Source organism: Tursiops truncatus, chromosome 18, assembly GCF_011762595.2.
Source record: "Tursiops truncatus isolate mTurTru1 chromosome 18, mTurTru1.mat.Y, whole genome shotgun sequence".
Classification (NCBI taxonomy): domain Eukaryota; kingdom Metazoa; phylum Chordata; class Mammalia; order Artiodactyla; family Delphinidae; genus Tursiops; species Tursiops truncatus.
This window is the reverse complement of record NC_047051.1, coordinates 18,857,833-18,879,809: the sequence shown is the minus strand read 5'-3', so window position 1 is coordinate 18,879,809 and position 21,977 is coordinate 18,857,833. Positions and strand designations below refer to the sequence as shown.

Genomic DNA, 21,977 nt, shown 5'->3' with positions numbered 1-21,977 from the left:
AAATTTAATGCTGACACAAAGAAGGCTTCAGTTAATTTTTTTTTAATCTGTTTTAGGAAGAAGAACGATTATCCATTCAAAATTTTAGGTAAATTTTTGTTTTAGTAAAACAATTTCTTCTTTTTTTAAAAGTAAATGTTACAAAATCATTCTTTTTTTCCTTTAGCAAACTCCTGAATGACAACATCTTTCATATGTCTTTGTTGGCATGCGCTCTTGAGGTTGTAATGGCTACATATAGCAGTAAGTTAAATTTTAGTAAATAAACATTTTAGTTCAATTTAAAGTTAAAAAAAACTTACCTAATGTGTGGTATGGGTTTTTGTGGTGGGCGGAATGGAGAAGTTAAGGAGTTAAGGAGAAGAAATGCATATTTTAGATCAGTATATACTGAAGAATGTAATTGGTCACCATAATGTGGTCACCGTAATGTGGTCACCATAAAGTGGTTTATTAACCTGAATTATTTCATGTCATCTTGGGAATAGTTTCACTAGACTCCTATTCTGGACTATCCTGAATCCAGGAAGTGTACCTATTGAAACCCCTTCAAAGACTTATGAGACTGTAAAATGCCTGAGGAGTACTACTGAGCAGATTCCACTGATATGGAAGCACTGCTACATATATATTCTGTGGTTATGAAACGAAAGGTTGGAGCTAGAATCCACCAGATAAACAGAACAGAGGTCATCAATAGTGGTTTTTTTTTTAAATATAATTTTAAACACGTATTATTTTGCAAATAATGTTGCAAATGTCCAAAAAAAGTTTTGTTTGCAAAAAACAACAGAAGAAAATTTATCTAAGGATACAAATATATAATAAAAGAGGAACTTAAATTAGTAAACAAATATGGACAACTGTGAATCCTCATTTATAACCAAGAAATGCATAATTAAAACATATTTACTAACCAATCAAATTGTCAAAATCTTAAAGAATCACTTCCTCTCTTAATCGAGGATTAATGAGACAGTTAAAATGGATATGCTAATGCATTGCTGGTTAGATGTTAAACGTGTCCCGGATACAAGTTTAGGGTGTTTAAACCTTTGAAAATTTGATATAAGCTGTGAGCCTTCTATCCAGGAAAGACATATATATGCACATACACTCAAACTTTGGAAGCCTATTTCCTAGGAGTCTGTGGACCCCAGAATAAAAAATTATGTTCTAAATAAAAATTTTTGTTTAGCCTTTCTACTGTGTTTTAATTTTTTGTTTGATAAAACCTTCAAACCAAAAAATATGTCATTCAAGGCTTAACATTTCATACCTAAGTTACGTTTTTCTTTCATTTTTAGGAAGTACATCTCAGAATCTGGATACTGGAACAGATTTGTCCTTCCCTTGGATTCTGAATGTACTTAATTTAAAAGCTTTTGATTTTTACAAAGTGATTGAAAGTTTTATCAAAGCAGAAGCCAACTTGACCAGAGAAATGATTAAACATTTAGAACGATGTGAACATCGAATCATGGAATCCCTTGCATGGCTCTCAGTAAGTAACTAGCTAAAATAGTTAAAGATATTCATATGCATATGGATAACAGTTATCTGTTAGTGAGAGGTATTTGTTAACATTTACCTCAAGAACAAATATGAAATTTTTTTTTTTTTTACAAATATGAAATTTAATGAATAATGTTGTTTCAGTGTATAGCCCAAGAAACAAGTGGAATATTAGAATGGAGTTTTCTTTGAGCTCCCCAGACTGTCTGATACAGGGATTTATTTATGAATAGCTTTTCTTAAAGCTTGGCACTTCAAAACAAAGCAGAATTCTTTAAAGTATTTGGGACCTTTATTTAAAATAGAGGTGTCATGTATGAAAATTTAAATGTCTGCTCTTAAAATTTCAACAAAATGATGAAAAAAATTGAGATTATGCTATTGATATGATTTAAAAATACAGATTTTTAGTTCATTTTTATCTCATTTTTTTGTCCCATTGTTAAAGGTAATCCAAAAATCTACACAATTATAGTTATTGTTTATAGCATTATAAGGGCACAAAGCATATTCTCTAGGTAGTCTATTTATAGCATATAACCTATTGATAAGGCTTTATTTTAGTAAAGATGACATTTCCTATGTAGTAATAGTAAAATATTTATATGGAGTTCTTCTGTTATGCTCTTTAAATCTTCATAGTTGGGTAATACTTTGTTAAGCATCAGGTTTTTAGATTAATATAGAGTTGGTTTCTTCTGAAATTGTTGCATATGCTAAGCATATATCTTTTCATTTTTATCAGTATATAGAAATGGCAATAGAAAAATTAAGACTTTAGTTATATTAGAATCCTAATCTGTACATGTAAACCAAGTTTTACTTTTTTGATATTTTAAAAATGTAATGTCTAAGAGTAACTTGTTTCTTAGTGCTTTTCTTGTATTGCTGTATAGACAGAGTGGATAGAAAAGGAGAGAAGTATGGGAAGTTGATAGAAAGACACTATTGCTAAGATTGAATTGGGTAACTCCTTTATACAGGAGCTTCCACTGTAGAAGAAAAGGAGTGGTTAGGAGAAAACTCTCAGAATCCGGGGGTTAAATGAAAGTAGCAAAAATAAATAAATAGATCAATAAATGAAACAAGCAGATAGAGTACTTTTCAGAGGCTGTTGTGCCCTCTCTTCCTAGAAATTGAAATCAAGACATCACTGTATTATCTGAAAGTGACTATTCTCATTCTTTTAGAGAACTACTTTTATTTCCATCAGTACACATCTGCTGTATGCCTTGCATTGAGATAGACATTGTGAGGATATAGAAAAGACATGAGCTCTGAAAGTTGTGGAGGAAATAGTAGAAATGTATGGTTTAACAACTGCTTGTGCTCAAGCCTGTTTAGTTCAGTTACTGGTGTTGTAGGATTCAAAACAATATTCCTTTATTTTTGGAGAAAAAGTGACATGCACAAAGTCTGGAAAAGGGTATAATTTTTTAATAATAGGATGATGTGGAAGTCATAATAAGCCTCTGAATTTAAATTCTAAGTGTGGTATTTCTAGGGGATGAAATTATAGATGATTTTTAATGTTTGGATTTTTAAAAAATCAACACATACTATTGTTTTAATTGTAAAGAATGGAGTGGTAGTGGGTAACTGTGAAGATAAGTCATCCTACACAAACACAATATGTGAATTTTTCCTGTGAGAATAATTGACATTTTAGAGAAGAGACATACTATAGATCTATTTCAGCTTTCACAGGCTTTAGGATTTTTTTCTTTATTGAAGTATAACATATATACAGAAAAGTATATATCACAAGTTGTAGTTCAAAGGATTTTTTACAAATTAAATATACCCACATTACCAACATATACAATAGATCAAGAATCAGAGCAATGGAACACACCCATGATAATCAAAATCCAGATCAAGAATCAGAGCAAACTTTCATGGTTTTTTGATTCTGTATTATAATGAATCTCTCATTAAACTGTAGTGATTTATAAGAACATATTCAGTGTTGTTTACCTAGGGAAACATCAAGTGATATTATTACTTACTTTTACCTGTTGATAATTTAATGAAAGAAAGAACATCATTGTATTTTTAATGGTTGCATAGGGAAAGAGTTCAGTATCTTTACTTCACAATCTTGAGAAATAATAAAGAACAGAATAACTATAAGAAGGAATAAGCACACTTCTGTTTATTTTGATCCCAGAGAGATTAACAGGCAATATATGAATGTAAAATGCTAAACAATCTATTGAAAAACCTAGTGAAATCTTGTTCTCTGGAAATTTGGAAGATTAGAGGTGGTTTAAAATGAACCATACCTAGGGCTTCCCTGGTGGTGCAGTGGTTGGGGGTCCGCCTGCCGATGCAGGGGATGCGGGTTCGTGCCCTGGTCCGGGAAGATCCCGCATGCCGCGGAGCCGCTGGGCCCGTGAGCCATGGCCGCTGAGCCTGCACGTCCGGAGCCTGTGCTCCACAACGGGAGAGGCCACAGCAGTGAGAGGCCCTGTACCACCAAAAAAAACAAAAACAAACAAACAAACAAAAAATGAACCATACCTAAGCGTTAGATTGAATGACCTCCGGATGTTTAGACCTCTTAAATCTGCTAAGCAGTTTATAATGCCAGCAGATGATGAGGTGAGATTTGGATATTTTACTTTCAGTATATTCAAACTGTATCCGATGTTTTTGGTAAAATCTTTGTAAACTGAAGTAGACCAGGTACTTTATTCTCTAAATGGTCTTTTTTGTGGGCAACTATGGACTTTCCCTGTTGATCTCCCCACATCTCTTGCTGCCTTAATACTATTTCTCTCACAGCCACCTGAGAAATTTTTTCATAAATGCAGAACAAATCTCATTATGCTAATTCCTCAAATAAAAACCTTTTGTAGGGGACCTATGCATCTGGTAATATTAAAGATAGAATCCTGGGGAGCTTCAACATTTAAGCGATAAACAGAAAAGAGAAGCCTATAAAAGAGATTGAGGCATCTGATATTCCTCCTCAGAGACTGGAGGAGTATCAGAAGTGGTGTCATACTCGCTCTTTGAAAGAGAGGGTACTGAAAGGTCTGAGTGAGCGCTTGCTGTTTCAGACACTGTAGGAGCAGTCAGTAAGAACTGAAGAGTGTTCATTAGTTTCAGCAATAAGGAAGCCACTGGTGAAGGTAGCGAGGACTGTTACAAGAAGTGGTGGGGGCAGGAGTAGATTGCAGTGGAATTTGGATGAGATGTGAGTGAGAGATAAAGTGGAGACAGTCATTATAGATAGCTTTCATCAGTCTCGTCTGAGAAGGGAAGTAAACGTATAGCTGGAGGTATGTGAGGTGGAGGGAAGATTAGTTTTTAAGATGGGAAAGGAAGGATTAAATGTTGACAGAAAAGAGCCATTAGAAATGTTATCTATTGCTGGATGACACATTAGTGGCTTAAAACAATCATTTTATTTTGCTCATGATTCTGTGGGTCAGGGATTTGGGAAGAGCTTGACTGTGCACTTCATCCCTGACCATGTAGTATCAGCTGGTGTCTGAGGCGGGATCCACTTCCAAGATGCTTCTTAACTCGCAAGTCTGGAACCTTGCTGCTTCTTGGTATGTGCTTACCTCTCCCTTCCTTTCTTTCTTTTTCCCTCCTCATCTCATCCTTCTGGGCTTCTCATGTGAGAAACTATGCATCTTATAGCATTTTGGTTTTAGAGTACTTGTGCTTCTTACACAGCAGCTCTTTATCACTGGTTTTAGGCAATTTGATTATGGTGTGCCTTGGTTTAATTTTCTTCATGTTTCTCTTGTTTGGAGTTCTGCTTCGAAAGGTGAGCTTATAGGTTTCATCAAATCTGGACATTTGGGGCCATTATTTCCTTAAAATGTTTTTGTTGACTCCCGCCACCCCTTCCCTCAGGGATTCCAGTCATACATGTATTAGGTCACTTGAAGTTGTCCCACAGCTCACATCATGATGCTCTGTTCTTCTTTTTTTTTGGTTCCAGATGTTTTTGTTTCTGTTTCGTTTGAAATAGTTTCTATAGCTATGTCTTCAAGTTCATTAATTTTTTCTGCTAAAATGTCTAATTTGCTATTCCATCTACTATATTTTTAATCTTAGGTATTCTGTTTTTCATCTCTAGAAGTTTGACTTGAATCCTTTTCTAAATCTTCCATATCTCTCTTTAACATATTTGTGCTTTCCTTTACTTTCTTAAACATATGGAATATAGTTATAATGATTGTTTTAAAGTTCCCGTTTACTAATTCTAACATCTATGTCTTTTTAGGACTGTTTCTGTTAACTGATACTTCTCCTTTCAAGGGTCATGTTTTTCTGGGTTTTTTTTTGTTTGTTTGTTTGTTTGTTTTTGTCTGCTTGATGACTTCTTATTGGATGCCAGACATTGTGAATTTTACCTTGATGACTTCTTATTGGATGCCAGACATTGTGAATTTTATCCTGGATATTTTTATATTCCTTTCACTATTCTCGAGCTGTGTTTTGGGACTCAGTTTAGTTACTTGGAAACGGTTTGATCTTTTAAAGACTTTTGTTGTTGTTTATAGACAAAGCCAGGGCAGTCTTTAATCTATGGCTAATTTCTCCCCACTGTTGAGGCAGTCCCCTTCTGAGTACTCTACCTGATGTCCCATATATTACAAGGTTTTTCCACCCTGGCTGGTGGAAATCAAAACTCTTCTTGGCCCTATGTCAGCTCCTGGAATGGTTCTTTTTCTGGCTTTGGGTAGTTTTCCTGCACTGATCAGTACTAGGGTGAAAACTTGAGAGTAACCCTCTGCAGCCTCCTGGAGCTCTGTCTTTGCAGCTCTCTCCTTTCTGTGTAACTCTCTGCTCTGCTATTCTGTCCTGCTAATTTGAACTGCCTTAGCTTTCTTGAATTCTCAACTCTGTTTTCTCCAACCGGGCAGACCACTGGGATCTATTTCAGTTTTTCCTCCCTGTGTTGTAGCCTGGGAACTGTCTCCAGGCAAAGGTGGGGCTTACCATTTGCTTTCTTTCTCTCACAGATTACTGTCCTATACTGTTTGTTGTTCATTGTCTGAAAACTATTATTTCATTTATGTTGTTCGATTTTGTAGTTGAGACAAATCTGATCTCTGTTCCTTCATCACAGCCGAAAGAGTTATGTACAGTATTTAGTGATTGATAAAGTATTTTTAAATATGTATACTTAAAGGGTATCATTTCTGTTTTCCTGTATTAAATGCATCATATCTTCTGAATAATATTGTTTCGGAGTGGTACTTACTATATGGAGAGCATAGAAGTACTAGTAATTAACTGTTGTATTTAATTTTAATAAGTCACAAGAAAACTGAGCCTCCTTTAAATGTTGTCAAATATAGCTGACTCATTAAATTGGGTTTTGTCGTACTGTTTTTTTTGTAGTCACTAAACATCAGCAGGTTTCTTCATTCAGTTGCACAAATGTTTGGCCAGAGCACTTTTACAAAAGAAAAGATTAAAACTGTTTCCATTTTATTATTTTTCCAAAATTTAAATGAAGACCAGTTTTACATGTCAGTACAGTTGTAATGAATAGCTTGTATTTTTAGAGTCCTGATTTGATGACAAACTTGTAAACAAATTTTTAAGCTTCTTTGGTATTCTTTGAAATGTCAGACTTGACAGGAAATGAACACAAAAGGGAGAAAAGCCTGTGGCTCTGAAAAAGCCAGAAAGGATATCTGTTGTATATTTGGATGGTAGATCATTAACCTCTGGTGCACTTTGCACAATGGTTTTAGTATTTACCATTAGACATTATTTTTTTCAAAAGTTATATTTTACTGAGAACTATGTCTCAGGAAGGTGAATGAAATGTAAGATAATGATTAAGCCATATTTAACACTTTTTAAAAATATGGGTAAGGATGGTGAAGTAATATGATACCATATACTATATTTATATAGCAACCATGCTACTATAATGAAAAATGTTTTATGTTGGGTTTTTAAAAGCTCCTCACGAGTTATTTTTTTTAAAAAACCATATATTTTATCTCTTTGCCAGCAAGAGAAAACATTTATTTTTAAAAAGTCTGATTCTTTCTGAAAATATCACTAAGGCTTTAACCTTTCACTCTGACCCAACATGTTCCTAATTTCTTGCCCTTAATTCCCGTAACTGACTAGTAGCTTCTCAAGTGATTTAGGAGATTTGACTTTACCTTTCAAAACTGAAATTATTTTATTTTGTTCTAAATACAACTTTGCTTCCCAATATCTATATTTTTATATTACTTTTCAAGTCATCCAGGCTTGAATACTGAGCATTTTTTCCTTCTTTTTCACTATAGTTATAGTCTTGTAATTAAAAAAACAGAAACCAAAACCCAAAAAACTTTACCATGTCCTTTATATTTGTTTTATTATTATGTTAAAGATCTGTTTTCATTTACATTTCCCTAAATCAGATCATCACGTCCTTGCATTTAACATATTATTATAGACTCCTGCTTGGTCTCCCAGCTTAGGCACTACCCTCTATTTTATACTTTGGTGCTAAATTAATATTCCTAAATGCTTATTCATGCCATACTCCTGTTCAGGAACCTACAGTAGCTCTGCATTCCCATGTAGAAAAATGTAGCCTCTTTACTCTGGTTGTGATAATCTGGCCCTGCCTTACCTTGCTAGCCTTCCACTATTCCTCAGACACTTACTGTGTGCAGAGAGTTCTTTCATCTCTTGAGCAAACCACATTTATCTAGTGAGAGTGAGTATGGCCTAGTGTGGGACGTGGAATCAGAAGACCTGGCATTAGGGCCTAGCTCTTTCATGTACAAGTTAATGTCTTTGTCTTAGTTTCTTGCTTTGTAAATTGAGACAGACCAAAAGATTTGAATATTTCTAGCTCAAATATTTTATAAGTCTACAAAACTGTTTAAGTGTTGAGAATTATTTGCCACTACTGAAGGTGGATCCATATTCTTTTAGATTGCTTCACAATTTATAACATTTTGAAGAAACATTTTTCAAAAAAAGGTAACGCAGAGGTCTCATTTCCGTATTCTCCTTTAGCTCAGTTTTTCTCAATTCTCTTTGGGCCATACCTGATATGTGTACACCAGATATTTTAAAGGAATTATACTTTCTCCTGTGAGGTATCTAAGGACATGGAAAATAGCCCCTGTCCTTTAAGAGGCTTGGAACTTAGTAGAAAAGTAACTCACTGTAATATACTGTGAAATAAGATAAACCATGAGGGTCAAAGGAGGAAGTGATCAATCATATGCGGATGGGAAAAGACTTAACAACAGGTGTGGAAATGTGGACACAAGTAGGAAAGCCTAGCATGAGGTACTTTGGGGGAAAATTATGGCCCAGCATTGGCAGTGGTAGATGAGTACTGATTTAAGACTAGTAGTTTAGTCTTAAAAGTTAGAGTTTTTAGCCTTGTGAAAAGTGGAGAGCTAACTCTCTTGATAAATGAGATATTATACAAAAATGAATGTACCAGATAATTTTATGTGCTAGTTGACAGTAAAATGTGTGTGTGTGTGTGTGTGTGTGTGTGTGTGGAGACACACACAACTTTTTTGAGGGAAATAATCTTGAAATAGAATACATGCTTTTGTCTTTGAAAGAGCGTGTTTAAAGTAATTTTACTTTTTCTTTTTGAGCCAGGGACATCATTATAAGCATTAATATATTATTCATGGGCTAGACTGCTCATTTGCCTGTGGAAAATATTGTGCTCTTTACCTAGTGTTTTAGTTTTTTCTGCCCTTCCCCTCCCTTTCCTTGTGAATTATTCTGTATTTATCACTATTTCAAGTTCTACCAGACCATGATGCCTGCTGCCTCTAACTTGCTCTCCTAAGCTAATTAAATCAATATGCACTATTGTCAATGCCCTTTGTCCTTTTGGATTTTTGGCACAATGGTATTGATAAAGTCCTTTTCTTACTTCCAGGCTGAGGGTTATTTTCTTAGTACTAGTTTTCAAACTTCAATATCCATGGAGATCTTATTAAAATATACTTTCTTATCAAGTGGTTCTAGGGCGGGGCTTGCAATTCAGCATTTCTCACAGGCCCCCAGATGGTTCTGACGTTGCTAGCCCACGGGCCACTCTTTAGAAGAGCCAGATTCTAGATGACCCTACATTACTGGGCTTTAAAATGAAATACTCTGTTAGTTCTTTACACTAAATCCGCAAGGTAGGTGTAGCCATGAATCTAATTTCCCGTATGAGGAAAGAGAAACACAGAATATTTGTGTCCCACCTGACAGCTAATTAGCAATGGATGGAAGGCAGCTAATACTCCTTGACCGGTTGCAATGTGCTGTGCACCAAAAGTATTTGTCTAATTTAATTCTCATAATAATCTGTGATGTCACTAATACTCTTTTCATTTTACAAAAGTGGAAACAGGTTCAGGAAGGTTAAGCAGTTTGTCTAAGGTCACACACTTGGCATTTGAACCCAGATTGGTTTGATTCCAAATTCCACATTGGTCTAGTAAAGTGCCCTTCTCATTGTACCACATCTTTTCTGTTTATTCATCCACCCTTTTTACTACCACTGTAACATGTAGTCAAGCATATGAGACAGTATAAAATTTTATTCTAAGTGAAAATATATATAATACATTTTTTATCTTGAGTAACAAGGTGAGTGTTTTGCCCTAGAGCTAGTCAGTAGTAGGAAGTGGGGAAGGTACTACCCTTTGTTGACCAGCTCCTTTGTGTAGTGCACACTCACTGGTGATCTACTGGATTCTTCAGGAAGAAAAGATTAGAAGACCTTACAAAAAGAGCAAACTATATTTTAAAAGGAGTTACTGCTGTGTCTATATGTTTCATTTAGGTAACTCTTAGAATGAGATTTTAATTTAATAATATAAGTATTTTTAGAATCCATGATAGTTTAGGGTTGATAAAATTAGGTATTTGGATCCCCTCAAGGAGATGGAAGGGAAGGGTGGGAATGAGGTAAAATGGAAAACCAGGTCTCTTTTCATAGACTGAAATGTGAAAACTGAGTTTTTTCTGAGTTTTTAATGAAAGATTCCAGGTATGCCTAAAGTCTTCTATAAGAATGAAAAAATGTAAAGCCCAAGAAGGGAAAATAAAGGAAGGCAATATCTTAGAAATAAAATTTTTAATAGTGACCTTGTGTTCTCCAGTGGTCTAGAGAGAAATTAAAAAATACAGATATGCAGAAAAAGTACAAAAATAAGGATAGTAACTTACTTAGTTCATACGAATAATTATCCACTAAAATGTGAATAGATGGTTGCTTTATAAAGCGCTAATACTCTAAGCTCAATTTAATAAAATAACTCTCTTTCTTCTTCATAATTAAGCCATTGAAGAATCAATGAGGCATTAAATGGTTTTTTATGTTGTTCTTCATCTGTTAAAAAACAACAAACAGAAAACCCAAAGAAACTGAGATAGATAACTGTTATAAATTATTGCATGTCTTCTCCTGTATTGAATGTTTACGTGAGCCTGAGTTCTTGATCCAGATCTGTTTATGGTTTTAAGCATAAAATTTTCTTCATATCTAAACCTTTGCTCAGGTGCCATCTTGTCTTGAACCCTGTGCTTGACCCCTCAGTCTATTCTTTTCTCTATGTACTTGTCTCCTTCTTTCTTTAGAACACTCTGACACACATGAGAAATTGCTAGAGTTCACTGTGGAGGACACAGTGAAGTATTCAAGACTTGTCTGTTCATGTCTCCCTTCCCCCTCCCCCATTGTCCATACTATACATTCTCCTTGTTCATGAATTGGCACAAGGGACTAAAGAAATTCAGGGATATAAAAAAAAAATCTCAAACTCAGAAATGTCCCTTAGGTAGCTCATAGAAACTTGCTTTAGAAAGCAGTGCTTGTAAAAAGCTCATCACTAGCTTACATATTTGGAATCTTTCCTGATCATCATACAGAGCTGCATCAAAATGACCCTCACTTATGCATATTACATTTCAGTGTAGAAGTCATAATAGGTAACATTTTTGCATGTATGCTGATACAGGCACTATTAAAAGTGCTGAAATGTGTTAACTCATTTATTTTGCACAACTCTGTGAAGGAGATCACCACTTCATAGATGAAAAAACTGAGGTACAGAGAAATTGAGACTGTTTCCCTTACCCACAAAACTAAGTTGATAGCAGAGCTAGAATTTTAACTCAGACTATCTGGTTCCAGAGACTGTGCTCGTAACCTCTATGCTGTCTCACGGTGTGTATTAGTTTACTGCTGGGTATATGCACTATCGTGATTAGTTTCTTTATTCATGTTTTATCTGTGTTTGTGTCACTGTGCGGTAGCAGAAGGAGCCTGGGCTTTGGCGTCACCACATCTCATTTAATCTTCACAGAAGGTAAACATTGCTGTTCCTGTTTTATAGATAGGAAAAGCTGAGGTTCATTCAAAGATGCCAGGTAACTTGCTTTGGTGTGATTCTGAGCAAGTTATACCTCTGTATCTCAGATTTTCTCATCTGTAAAATGGGCATGATAATACTTATCAGAGTTGTTGTGAGGAATAAATGGACATTTATGAGAATGGAACATTTTAGAAACATCACAATTAATTGTTAGTTTCCTTCAGTTCATTGTCTTTACAGTGATGTCCTAAGAACAGAGAACTGAGAACACGGTTAAACAGTATTGGATCTGTTTATCCCAGCTTACTACAAGTATGTAGAACTCTTCTCTTCTCCCAAGGCACCTCCCCCTCCCTCACTGCCTTCTCAAAATGGAATAAGTTCAGGGAGAAAGAGGTGTAACTGAATTCCAGCATTGTTAAATGTGGGCAGTGTTCTCTGTTATACTGCAGTTGGAATTTGTTATGGTGCTTTTAGTTATGAATCATGTCAGTAATTACCCTGAGGGCAGTGTTCATTATTCAAGTACAGACAAGAAGGGAGATTGTAGCAGTTGTAGAAGAATAGCTTGGAAATATCCTCTGTACTTAACCTGTGGAAATGGAAGCACTTGTACTCTTGGTCAGAGAGTATCTTCTACAAGGTCATGATGTTAGAAAATTACCTGAATATAGTCTGAGAATTTTCAGTCTCTAAACTTGTATCATATCATATCCTGACTGTAATAGTGAGGAAGGACTCTGGAATCTAGATGTGCAAGAAACAAAAAGTAGAAGAATCTTACGAGATCTCAATTCTATTTAATGTATTTTCTGAATTCCTCCAGCCAAATCAGAGGCTGTTATTAATGGTGAGTTTAGTAAAATTTTAGAACCACTGTAGGGCAATTGTTCTTAAACCATCTAAGTTCAGTTACCTTTAAGTATAAAATAGATCCAACTTTTTGGCATTTATCTTTTCCAGATATTTAGGTCATGTTTTTAAAATTAAACTGTCATAACCTAGTCTGTTTTAAAATGCATGTGAGTGACCTTTGCATTTGTGGTTTTATTAATTTACATGTTGGTTCTTAGTATTTTCTGTTATTGTCAGAAATACCCAAATATCAAAAGTATTTGGTGTCTTCCTGTACTTGCTAGATTTAGAACATGATTAAAAAAAACTTACAATAGGAAACAGCTGTATTTGTGTCTCACTCTTTCAAAAAACCTTTTTATTATTCTTGCTCAGTTTCATTGTTTCTTGCCTCCATTAAATTATAACATAATTTCTCTTAGATTTTGATTATACTCTTTAAGAATTCTCAAAGGCTAACATTTGTCTTTTAGATTTTGATTATACTCTAAGAATTCTCAGAGACTAACGTAAGTCTATCTTGCTATCTTTTGTTTCATTTCCTTTTTAGAATTTAATATCTGGTCATTTTTATCCTCATTAATAAAGTAATAAAAAGTATTATTTTTATTACTATCTGGTCATTATACTGACCCTTTCCATGTTTTAAGATAATTTAATAGTCTAAAAGTTTTATTTACAGATTAAGTAATGCTAGTTTTTATAACTTAAGTTTTACCATTTTGATTTTTTTTCTCTTAAACATTAAAATGAGAGAGGTAAAGTAAAATGACTTATCTTTTACTAATACATGAGTAATAAACAAAAATGAACATAGGATTCCCTAATCCAGTACTGAACTCGTGAAAATATAAACTTATTCTTGAAAATATAAGCTTTTGCATTATCTTTGTAATAGGCATACTGGACACTTTTAATACTGTGTACTTTTAGACCAGAACCTAACTCACGTATTCGAACAGGGTTGTCTGAACATAAACCTTTTCACATTTCAGTTTCAAATGAAGAATGAATAGCCTGAGTAGATGGAGATGGGTAAAAATTACCATAATAATGCAAAAATGATATCCCTGACCTTTGTAATTATTTCTCTAGGAACAACTCTGTAATCTCTTGTAGACAAACTATTTATACATGGCCTTTTTTATTTTTTAGCACATGTCCATACTTTTTCCTTCTCTTAAGTAGCTAAGATTATATTATGTGTGTTTCAGTCTAAAGAAGTCTCATGAGACCACAACACAAAGTATAGCAATTTTTCCACAACAATTTTGAAACCAGTTATTTTGGCCATAGCAAAAATTACATATGTGACATATAAACCACAAGGTGTAATTTTTTTAGCTCTATGTTTTAAGTACTATTCATTTTTATTTAAATAAATGGCTGCCTCTGTTTTCATCAAATACTATACATAAAATCCTTTTTCCTGAAAAGCCTAAATTTTAGTCCAGTGTAAATATTTTAAACTCATGTAATTAAATACATTTCTTTACTTTAAAATAAAGAATTATAATAAAATGATTCATAGATTTTTATGCCCTATTAAAATATCAGCTAACAATTAGTAATTGATTAAACAGTTGGAAAATTATCATTTTTTAAAGAAAATTAAATTGAAGATTATATCGTTCATAATATAAGAATTTGTTTTGATGAAAAAGCCCTTTGCATGTTATTTGTTAGCAACAATGAAAGGGTTTAAGTAGTATAACTTTTTCTTGTGTAACTAAGACTGTGTAATTGCTTTTAAAAACAAGACTATCTCTGGTTTAAAATAGCAAAATGACCACACATTTTTACCTCCTTTCTCCCCCAAAACCCTACACAAGTGACAGAAAAGGGAAGAAACCACATGGCAGTGAATTTCAGCAGTACCAAGACTATGAAGTGGGAAGTTTAGGGGTTAATTCAATTTTGAGGATAAAAAGTAAAAGAGGTGTCTGTTTGATGGATACAACGAAGTAGAGAAAACTACTGAATACAGTAGGCGAAGACTCCCACAGTGGAAGTGGGATTCTTAGCCTCTAAGTTCAAAGTAATAATAGAAGGTACAGAGAGTGTGGCAGTAATCAGGAGAGTTTTTCTAGGGTGCTGTCTGCCACCGGCAGACAAACTTTTGCATGTATCAAAAGGCTGGAGGGCTTGTTAAAAGACAGATTAAAGGGCTTCCCTGGTGGCGCAGTGGTTGCGAGTCCGCCTGCCGATGCAGGGGACGTGGGTTCGTGCCCCGGTCCGGGAGAGGCCACAACAGTGAGAGGCCTGTGTACCGCAAAAAAAAAAAAAAAAAAGACAGATTGCAGGTTCCTGGGCCTAACCTCAAAGGTTCTAGGGTAGGATCCAAGAATTTGTATTTCTAACATGTTTCCAGGTGATGGCTAATGCTGGTCTAGCCACCACATTTTGAGAACCACTGGTCCATGAAACATCTGGACCAATGCCTCACCTCAGGCCATGCTGGCTTATAGGAATCAGGAAAATGAACTGCCTCCCTCTGTACTAGTGAATTAGAAAAAGATGCCCCTCTGGATGCAACCACCCCTGGCTTGCTATGCAGAGTTTACAGTGAAGCCCCGTGCTTTCGTGTAGTGCACAAATTATATAGATGTATGCCTGGTCCTATCCCAGCTTCCGTGTACACATACAGGGCTGTGCTGTCCTGCTGGTGCCTGCAGGAGAAGCAGAGCAGAAATTGTGGTGAATCCAGACTTCTACAATAGACCTGAAGAAAAAAACAGAAATAGAAAGGTGATTCTGCCTAAAAGGAAAATATATAAAACTACTGTGCTGCTAGGATATAGTCCCCTTATTTTGGTATTTTGGGGTACCTCAATTCAGTATCTGTGTATTCATCTCTAAAAGAAAGACCAGAAAAAATGGAGGACACAAAATAATAATTTTTTAAAAATTTAACGGAAGAGGGACTTCCCTGGTGGCGCAGTGGTTAAGAACCCGCCTGCCAGCACAGGGGACATGGGTTCGAGCCCCGGACCGGGAGGATCCCACATGCCATGGTGCAACTAGGCCCGTGCACCACAACTGAGCCTGTGCTCTAGAGCCCATGAGCCACAACTACCGAGCCTGCATGCTGCAACTACTGAAGCCCGCCTGCCTAGAGCCCGTGCTCCACAGCAAGAGAAGCCACTGCAGTGAGAAGCCCGCGCACCGCAACAAAGAGTAGCCTCCGCTCGCCTGAACTAGAGAAAGCCCGCGTGCAGCAACGAAGACCCAATGCAGCCAAAAAAAAAAAAAAAAAAATTAATGGAAGAAAAGTTTCTAAGCCAGTCAGAGATGGGAGGCATCAGATGGAAAGGGCTCAGAGTACCAAGCAGGATGAATAAATATGGATACATCTCGTGAAAATTCAGAATTCCATAGGCAATGAGAAAATTATGAAAAGGTTCTAGAGAGAAGAAGTAAATTATTTACAGTAGAATAAGATCCAGATCAGCATTGCAGTTCTTACCAGGAATACTGGATGTTTGATAAACTAGAATTCTGTAGCTGACCTACACGTCAAACGGGAGGGTAAAGTGAAACAGTTTTCAGACATGCAAGGACTTAGAAAGTTCATCTCTTAACATCCATTTTAAAATAAAATTACTAGAGAATATGCTTGAGCAAATTAAAAAAAAAAAAAAAAAGAAATCCTAGAAGGGAGAAATCATGAGACCTAAGAAAGAGTGAATCTGTCACAAGAGTGCAGAGAGGAAAAAACTGGAAAATCCTAGGATGCAGCAGGCCTACAAAACAGTGATTCCAAAAGAGAAGTCAAATAATTCCATGAAGAATGTCTTCAAGACATAGTTTCTTTTAACAACTGTATAACCTCATTTAAATGGTGGGGATTCAACAGATACAGTTTAAGATTCATAAATCGAGTAATAAGAGTTATGGTGATAACTACAGGAGTTGAATTCTTGTATCAGAGTACTATTGACAAAGGAAAATTTGCCTTTTTTTCCTTGGGTTTTTGAAGAATTGAATGAACTATAGGTTTGGTGAAATAAAAGTTTCTTTGCATTTTTGTGTGTGGGTACGTATGCGACATGTATTAGAACGACATTGATAAATACAGAGTAGGTACTGTGTAGGTAAATATTGGTTATTAAAAATGAATCTTCAGTCTGGCAGGCAAGTAACATCTAATTTGTTCTTAACTCTAAGCCCCTTCATTTCAATCTCTGATCCCTCTATTTTAATCCTATGTTATGTGCTATGGAAAATACAAAGTACAAAACATAATCCCTTTCCTCAAGGAGGTTGAGGTGTCTAGTTAGGAAAATAAGACATAGCCCATGTAAAAAGATAGCTAACAAAGGCAGTAAGAAAAAAGGATACCAGATAAGTGATAAAGACAATAAAAAACCTTCATTATCAAAGGTTTTGTTTAGGAGTCGAACTGGGCCTTGTAGGATGGAAAGGGTTTCATCAGAGAAGGGGGCAGACTGGGGTGGGGGAGGAGCAAGTAGTGTGTCATGTGTCTAAATATCTAGAGTCAAAAAAGTGAGAGTTATAAATACAGGGCAAGTAGGGGACCAACCTGCAGTGGAAGAATCATGTTTGGAAGACAGAAACCAGAAAATTGAGTAGGTCAGGGCCATATTTTGGACAATCTGGTACTTTAAAGCTGGATTTTTCCTCTCAGTCAATGGAGAGTCTGACACCTTTTAAAATTGAACAGTAAGTGACCAGCATAAAGTGGTGATTTAATAGGTGAATCTGGTTGATCTATCGTGGATGGGTTGAGGGAAGAAACTAGAAAGCAGGCTGAGCGAGGGAGCAACCGCAGTAGTCCCAGTGTTACATGGGAACAGTGGTGATAGTGGTTATTAAAAGGAAGGAATGGATGGACGTCTTAACTGACTAGAATGAGAAACAGTATGTGAGACATGGCATGGACCTTACATGTTATCTAGTCCAAACCTCTTAGATGAGATGAAGGGGTCAACATAGTTATACTAGTTTGTAGCATAGCCCTGACTAGAACTCCGGTCCATCTTTTAATAGAACTTTAAGGTTTATTCATTCAGCAGTGAATTGCAGAGACCTGTTATGTGCCAGGCACTAATAGAGGAGGAGTTCTAGGTATTTTCTCTTTCTCTCCCATCCGTGTTATCCTTAGTTTTCTGACTGTAGCACAGGAGGTGGCACACACAGCCCACAGGCCAGCCACTCGACTTTGCACATACAGTCTTACTGGAGCGCAGCCATGCTCGCTCATTTCTGTTGTCTGTGGCTGCTCTTGCACTGTGATGCGGAGATGAGAAGTTGCAGCAGGACTGTGTAGCCTGCAGGTCTAAAATATTTACGTATAACCCTTGAAGAAAAGGTTTTCTGATTCCTGATGTACAGTATTAACATGCTTCCCCAAATCTTACACATAGATAAGTGTCATAACCTTCCATATCTCTTCTATACTGTTTCCCATCCCGTTCCTTATTATTATTTTTTGTTTTGGTTTCTTGTGTTTCTTTTTGTAAAACAAGCAGATATATGTATGCGTTCTTATTTGGCCTTTTTCTTACAAAAAAGGTAGTATACTATATGTACTCTTTTACACTTTACTTTTTTCATTTAACAACACTTTCTGGAAATTACTCCTCCATATCAGTTCATAGAGCTCTTTTTAATTCCTTATTAAAGCTGCATAGCACTACACTGTGTGCATGTGCAATAATTTATTCAACCAATTTTCTGTGCTTGGACATCTAGGGAGTTTCCAGTGTTTTGCAGTTTCAAATAGTGCTGCACCTTGTACATATGTATTTTTATATTATTGAAAGTGTGTCTTCAGGGTAAATACCTAGAAGTGGGATGTGTGTGTGTGTGTGTGTGTGTGTGTGTGTGTGTGTGTGTGTGTGTGTGTGTGTGTGTGTGTGTGTGTGTGTTAGGTATTGCCAGATTCCCATCCATTAGAGTTGTACCATTTTGTTTCCCACCAGCAGTATATGAATGTATCAATTTCTCCACAAGGGCTTCTCACTTAATTTTGCCAAGTAACAACATTAAAATATTCTTCCCATCGTCATCTCCATCGTTTCAAAAAGAAAGTCCATTTTAATAAGGGGGAAAGGATTTAATCAAAATAAAGGATAAGAGAATCTCTTTAAATTTCAGTTGAATAAATATAGCTCTTATTGTGATTGTTTTTTTCTTTTTGCTGAAGACAGATGCATCTCTACCTTATAATCAGAGGGATGGGATTTTTTGAAATGCAAATGTAATCATGTCTGTCCTTCTACTTGAAATCCTTCAGGGCTTCCCACATCTCCTCAGATCTTAACGTGGCTGTATCATGGCCTGTGTAAGATCTCAGCCCTAGATCTTCAGTCACTTTGGATTTGGTTTAATCCTTTCAATATACCATGTTCTCTCCAGCAGGGCCTTTGCATGTGCTACTCCCCTTACCACCATTAAAGGAATAGACAAGTCAGAAAAACCAGATTCTTACCTGGCTCTACCTTAACTTGTATGTGACCTTATGAAGTTACTTAGCCTTTTAGTTCTTCAGTTTCTTCTACCTAAGGTGAAGTAGTTGTATCAGATGACCTCCAGACTCTTTCAGTTTTAAATTATGAATTTACCAGAATTCATTTTGATAGGAAGATAATGGAACTCAGCACATTCACCCTATGGCTAATAACTGTAACTTTGCTGTAAAAACACATATTTGTTTCTCATTCTTTTTTTTTTTGTAGATATTCCTATTTTTATTTAGGTAAAATTGGTATATAATATTATATAAATTTCACATGTACAGCATTGTAATTTGACGGCTGGATACATTACAAAAAGATCATCACCAAAAATCTAGTGACCATTGATCACCATACAGTAAATCCCCTTCACCCAATTCACCCACCCCTTAGCCCTTTCTCTCTAGTAATCACCAGTCTGTTCTCTGTATCTTTTAAGTCTGTTTTTGTTTTGTTTGTTCATTTGTTTTGTTTTCTTAGATTCCACATGAGTAAAATCATTTGGTATTTATCTTTCTCCATCTGACTTATTTCACTTAGCAGAATACCTCCTAGATCCATCCATGTTGTCGCAAATGGCAAGACTTTTTTTTTTTTTTATGGCTGAGTACCATTTATTCAAACAAATATATAACAAATTCTTTATCCATTAATCCATTGATGGGCTTTTAGGTGGTTTCCATATCTTGGCTATTGTAAATAATGGTACAGTGACGATAGAGGTGTATGTATCTTTTCAAATGAGTGTTTTTGTATTCTTCAGATAAATACTCACAAGGGGAACAGCTAGATCATATAATAGTTGTATTCTTAATTTTTTGAGGAATCTCCATACTGTTTTCCATAGTTGCTACACCAGTTTACATTTCCACCAGCACTGCAGGAGGGTTCCCTTTTCTTCACATCCTCCTCAACACGGTTTGAGAATAGTCATTCTGACAGGTGTGAAGTGATATTGTGGTTTTGATTTGCATTTCCCTAATAATTAGTGATGTTGAACATCTTTTCATGTTCCTGTTGGCCATAAATATTTATTTAACTTTAATTATTTTCAAAAGGTATCTGATTGGTTGAATCTATATGAGTAAAGCAAGTTTTGAGTTTGAAAACTGATTATTAAATTCATGAATTATCTCTACTTCTGCAGTCCTGCATCTTGAATTCTGTTTTGGCCACTGCTTCTAGCACTGATAATTTTGTACGCTTTTAAGGAGTTACTGGAATAAATCCTTTTTTTTTTTTTTTAATAAATTTATTTATTTATTTATTTTTGTCTGTCTTGGGTCTTTGTTGCTGGCTTTCTCTAGTTGCGGCGAGTGGGGGCTACTCTTCGTTGCGCTGTGTGGGCTTCTTATTGCAGTGGCTTCTCTTGTTGCAGAGCACGGGCTCTAGGCGCATGAGCTTCAGTAGTTGTGGCTCACGGTCTCAGTAGTTGTGGCTCACAGGCTTTAGAGCACAGGCTCAGTAGTTGTGGCGCACGGGTTAGTTGCTCCGCGGCATGTGGGATCTTCCTGGACCAGGGCTCGAACCTGTGTCCCCTGCATTGGCAGGTGGATTCTTAACCACTGCGCCACCAGGTAAGTCCCTGGAATAAATCTTTTTGAGAGATGGAGGAAGGGGAAAGACTTGCTAAAAAAAGTTTGCCTGGAGTTAATTTCATACTCTTTAATTATCCCTGTCTGTTGCCCTGTTTAATTGATATTCTTTGTACTTTTATAAAATTGACTGTCAAAAAATGGGTAGCAGACATCAAGAAAAAAAGATGAAGAAAGAGATAAAATAGAAATTTGAGAATTAGTGATTTTTAGGACAGTGTGTATGTTGATCTCTGGAAAATGCTGCTATTTAAGAAATATTGTTGATCATTAAATAATCTTGTTGATTTAAATATATTCTGTGTCCTTAAATTTGTCCATTTGTTCTTTTTAATTTGGAATTTATTTCTTAGAAGTCATGTTATAAATGGATGATTTGGTTTTCAGGATAGCTCAAAAGAGCTTTTTAAAAACAATTTCCCTTAGGATTACCTTAAGATTCATCCACTAGGAAGCACTATTTATAAAATCTTATATATAAAAGTTCATTCACAACTAAGAGCACACAGGTCACATCTTCCCTCATTTGTGACATCTGCGGTTGGATTTGGCATGCAGACATTAAAAAGTTTGGGTGTTGGGAGATAGTTAAGATTTTGCAAGGCATTGCAAGGCATTAATACATTGACAAAAGACTAAGTACCTCGTTCATCAGAGGTCCAAAATTGCAATTGCTTCAGATTCTTGCTAGCTGCATACCAGTCATAAATTAAATGTTTCTCAATTGGGTATATGAAATTTGCTGATGTTCAGTTTTCTATTTTATGTTCCTCAAATGAGTGACTGATTCTTTAAATACCAATTCTATAACTAAGATTTATACCTCAAATTTACTTTCGGTATTTCGAATGTAGAATATGAAGACAAAACTCCTTGATAAAGTAGTGTCTTAAGTTCCTTTTAATATATGGATATAATACATATATTTTCATACATTGTTTTGGTAAACTAGCTACTTGGTTGATATTTTCTTAGAAAAGATCATTTCTAAGTTCAGAGCCCATCATTAGGATGCTGGAAAGCTGTTTTCCACACCTCGAAACTTTTTTCGTCTTACTTCTTTTCCTTTGAGGGAAGTTAATATGGAAAGGAAGATTAGATAAATTATCTACTCTTTTATAAAGATGTTAAAAACAGTGGGCACAGTGTCTGCGGGGCGGGGCGGGGGGGTTGTATTGTCACTCTAAGGAAACAAAAAGTGA

The 21,977-nt window shown here is 35.6% G+C and overlaps 1 protein-coding gene across 10 annotated transcripts in view; it reads left to right on the top strand.

The window, feature by feature from the left end:
* RB1 (RB transcriptional corepressor 1) overlaps nt 1-21,977 on the top strand; it is a 137,488-nt gene that overhangs the window by 65,074 nt on the left and 50,437 nt on the right. For 9 of the 10 annotated variants that reach the window (XM_073795189.1, XM_033843663.2, XM_073795191.1 and 6 more), the window contains 3 exons: nt 57-88; nt 167-243; nt 1,308-1,504. In XM_073795189.1, the coding sequence (XP_073651290.1) occupies nt 57-88; nt 167-243; nt 1,308-1,504 (306 nt within the window). Of the gene's footprint in view, nt 1-56; nt 89-166; nt 244-1,307; nt 1,517-21,977 lie in introns of those variants that run through there. The other variant, XM_073795194.1, reaches the window with a different exon arrangement.